Genomic DNA, 3,470 nt, shown 5'->3' on the forward strand with positions numbered 1-3,470 from the left:
GCAGCAGAGCTGCGCTTCAGCAGCAGATGAAGTCAAAGGGCTGCTGCCGCTGCACCTCGCGCAGCGCGACGCCTCCAGCAGCAAAAGCAGCAGCAACAACAGCAGCAACAGCAGCAGCAGCAACAGCAGCAGCAGCGACAGCAGCAACAGCAACAGCAGGTCGTCCTTCGGTGGTGCTTGAGCGGCAGCAGCAGCTGCTGCTGCAGCGTCACCTACATCAACAGCAGCAGCAGCAGCAGCAGCAGCAGCAGCAACAACAGTTGTTCGCTTGCAGCAGTAGACACGGCACAGTCAGCAGCAGCAGCAGCTGCAGCAGGGCCGTTCGCCTGCTGCCGCGCCGCCTCATCAACGTCTCTTGGGCTGCAGCAGCAAGCAGCAGCAGCAGCAGCAGCAGCAGCAACAGCAGCAGCAGCAGGGTCTCGTGTGTAGCTGCTGCTGCTGCCTTTGTCTTTTTGTTTGTCTATACACACACAAAAACTTCATACAGCCCCCGCACCCACACAAACATATTTATTTATTTATTTATTTATATAAATTTATATCTTTATATGTATATATATATATATATATATATATATACGGAGAGAGAGAGAGAGAGACATATATATATATATATATATATATATATATATATATATATATATATATATATACATATAAATACTTTATCTACCATAAACCCTAAACCCTCCTAACCCCCTTAAACCCTAAACCCTAAACCCTAAACCCTAAACCCTAGATAGCCTGTATGAGTATTTGGTTTGAGGGTTGCAGGACGACAGCAGCAAGACGCCTAACCCCCAAAAGAAAGAGCAGCAGGAAGCGGAGGCCCAGGCCGCAGGAGTGAAGGGGTTGCTGCTGCAGCTGCTGCTGCAGCTGCTGCAGCAGCAACTCCTTGTACGCGCTGCGCTGCAGCCGCTGCAGCAGCTCCTTCTCCCCCCGCAGCAGCCAGAGACAAAGAGAACCCAATGCAGGCACAGACAGCAGCACCTGCTGCTGCTGCTGCTGCTGCTGCTGCTGCAGCAGTTGCTGCTGCTGCTGCTGCTGCAGCTGACTGATCAAAGGGGGATGCCGCAGCAAACCAAAACCCAGCAGCAGCAGCAGCAACGCAGCAGCAGCATCTTCTTTCTGCTGCTGCACACACAACAGACAGGGGGCCCCCATGGGGCCCCCAAACAGCCATCGGCTCCTAGGGCAGCAATAGGCAGATATACTCCTGCTGCTGCTGCTGCTGCTGCTGCTGCTGCTGCTGCTAAGCATCTCACACAGTAACTCCGTCTCTCTTCTTCGATGCTCCTGCGCCAACTCGCTGCTGCTGCTGTTGCTGCTGCTGCTGCTGCTGCTGTTGCTGCTTCTGGCCTTCGGGGCAGCTCTGCGCTTCAGAGCCGGCGTGGCGTCACCATGCTGCTGCTGCTGCAGTTGCTGCTGCTGCTGCTGCAGTTGCTGCTGCTGCAGCTTCGTGAACCGCTGCATAGTAAGCTCCTCTCCAAGCGAGAGCAAACGTCTTGCTGCTGCTGTCACTTCCCTCAGCTGCTGCTGCTGCACTGCAGCAGCAGCAGCAGCAGCAGCAGCAGCCGCTGTTGGCCGTTGCTTGCTGCTGCGTGCAGCACCTGCTGATGCTGCTGCTGCTGCTGCTGCCTCTGAAAGAGCAGCAGCAGCTGCTGCTCGCCGCCGCCTCCACTGCAGCAGATACCCCCGAAAGGCAGCAAGAAGCTGCTGCTGCTGCAGCACACCTTGCTGCTGCAGCAGCAGCAGAACAGAACGAAATATCTGCAGCAGCTGCAGCGGCAGAGCAGCAGGCAGCAGCAGCAACCTTCTTGTTGCTTCTTTAACTACATGGGGTTTGATATGCATGCCTTTTGCTGCTGCTGCTGCTGCTGCTGCAGTTTCTGCTGCAGCCTTGCGCTGCTGCTGCTGCAGCAGACGCTGCAGCAGCAGCAACCAGTCGCAAGCAAAGACAACAACATCCCCTTGCTGCAGCTGCGGGGTCGGCAGCAGCAGCAAGAAGGACTGCAGCAGCAGCAGCTGCGCGTACTGCTGCACCTCTGTCCTGCTGCTGCTGCTCCTGTATCCCTCAAGAGCTGCTGCTGCTGCTGCTGCTGCTGCACCCCGCAGCAGCCGCCGCCGTTTATTCTTACCAGTGCTTGCTGCTGCTACTGCTGCGGCTTCTGCTGCTGCAGTTGCTTCGGCTATGCAGCCGCAGCTGCTGCTGCTGCTGCTGCTGCAGGCTGCGCTGCTTGCAGCAGCAAACGCATCGAGCTCTGCCGCTTCAGCAGCAACAGCAGCAGCAGCAGCAGACGTCGGGGCTCCCCCTGCTGCTGCTGCTGCTGCTGCTGCTGCTGCTGCTGCAGGTGTTTCTGAGTCCGTAGGTCTTTCTAGTTGTACTCCAGCATCACTTGTTGCTGCTGCTGCTGCTGCTGCTGCTGCTGTTGCTGCTGCTGCTGCTTCGGTTTCTTCTGCCTGCCCTTCTGCTGAGGCGTTTGCTGATGGGCCCGTTACAGATATAACCCCGCTGCTGCTGCTGCTGCTGCTGCTGCTACTACTACTGCTGCTGCTGCTGCTGCGGCGGCGGCGGCTGCAGCTGCTGCTGCTGCTGCTGCTGCCGTCTGTTTGTCCAAGCTGTGCGTCGTCTTGCTGCTGCTGCTCCTGCTGCTGCTGCTGCTTCTGCAGTGCTTGGTGCAGTCCGCAGCAGCAGCAGGAGGTGCAGCAGCAGCAGTTGTCAACGTCTAGCTGCTGCAGCAGCAGCAGCGGGGCCCCAAAGTACTGCAGCAGCTGCTGCTCAAATGCTGCGCGTAGATGCAGCAAACGCTTCAGAGGATGACACCACAACAAACCGTGATGCGGCAGCAACTTCTGCTGCTGCTGCTGCTGCTGCTGCTGCTCGTCTTGAGCTTGTTTCTCCTCTTGTTGCTGCTGCTGCCCCTGCTGCTGCTGCTGCTGCGGCTGCTGCGGCTGCTGCTGCTGCTGGTGCTGCTCTCGACGCCGGCCGGGATTCCGTTGCTGCTGCAGCTGCAGTTCCTGTTGCTGCTGCTGCTGCTGTTCCTGCTGCTGTTGTTGCTGCGGCTGCTGTTGCTGCTGCTGTTGCAGCTTCTTTTGTCGCAGCAGCATCGCGCAGCTGTTTCTGCTGCCTCAGCAGCTGCCCTCTGAGCGTTTGCTGCCGCTGCTGCTTCTGCTGCTGCAGTGCTGCTGCTAGCTGCTACTGCAGCAGAAGGTGTTGCTGCTGCTGCCGCAGCAGAAGGAGCTGCCGCAGCAGCAGCAGCCCTCTTGCTGCTGCTGCTTCTATAAAATAATATATTATTAATTACTCTGCTGCCAACTGCAGCAGCAGACAAACTCAATGCGACGTGGGGGCCCCCCGGGGGCCCCATATCAGCTGCCTGCGGCAGCAGCAGCGGCAGCCGCAGCAGCAGCAATAGCGGAAGCATAAGGTTGCTTCTACATTAGAAGCATCTATAGAAGCGGATCTGCCT

The 3,470-nt window shown here is 57.6% G+C and overlaps 1 protein-coding gene across 1 annotated transcript; it reads right to left on the reverse strand.

The window, feature by feature from the left end:
* Positions 1-735: 735 nt before the first annotated feature.
* Positions 736-3,108, reverse strand: EMH_0071520 (uncharacterized protein; the record flags this gene model as incomplete). Its single annotated transcript, XM_013499111.1, has 1 exon — positions 736-3,108. One exon carries the CDS (start codon positions 3,106-3,108, stop codon positions 736-738), a length of 2,373 nt encoding a protein of 790 aa, XP_013354565.1.
* Positions 3,109-3,470: the final 362 nt, after the last annotated feature.

This window comes from Eimeria mitis, genomic scaffold (genome assembly GCF_000499745.2).
Source record: "Eimeria mitis Houghton genomic scaffold, Emh_scaff4004, whole genome shotgun sequence".
NCBI classification, from domain to species: domain Eukaryota; phylum Apicomplexa; class Conoidasida; order Eucoccidiorida; family Eimeriidae; genus Eimeria; species Eimeria mitis.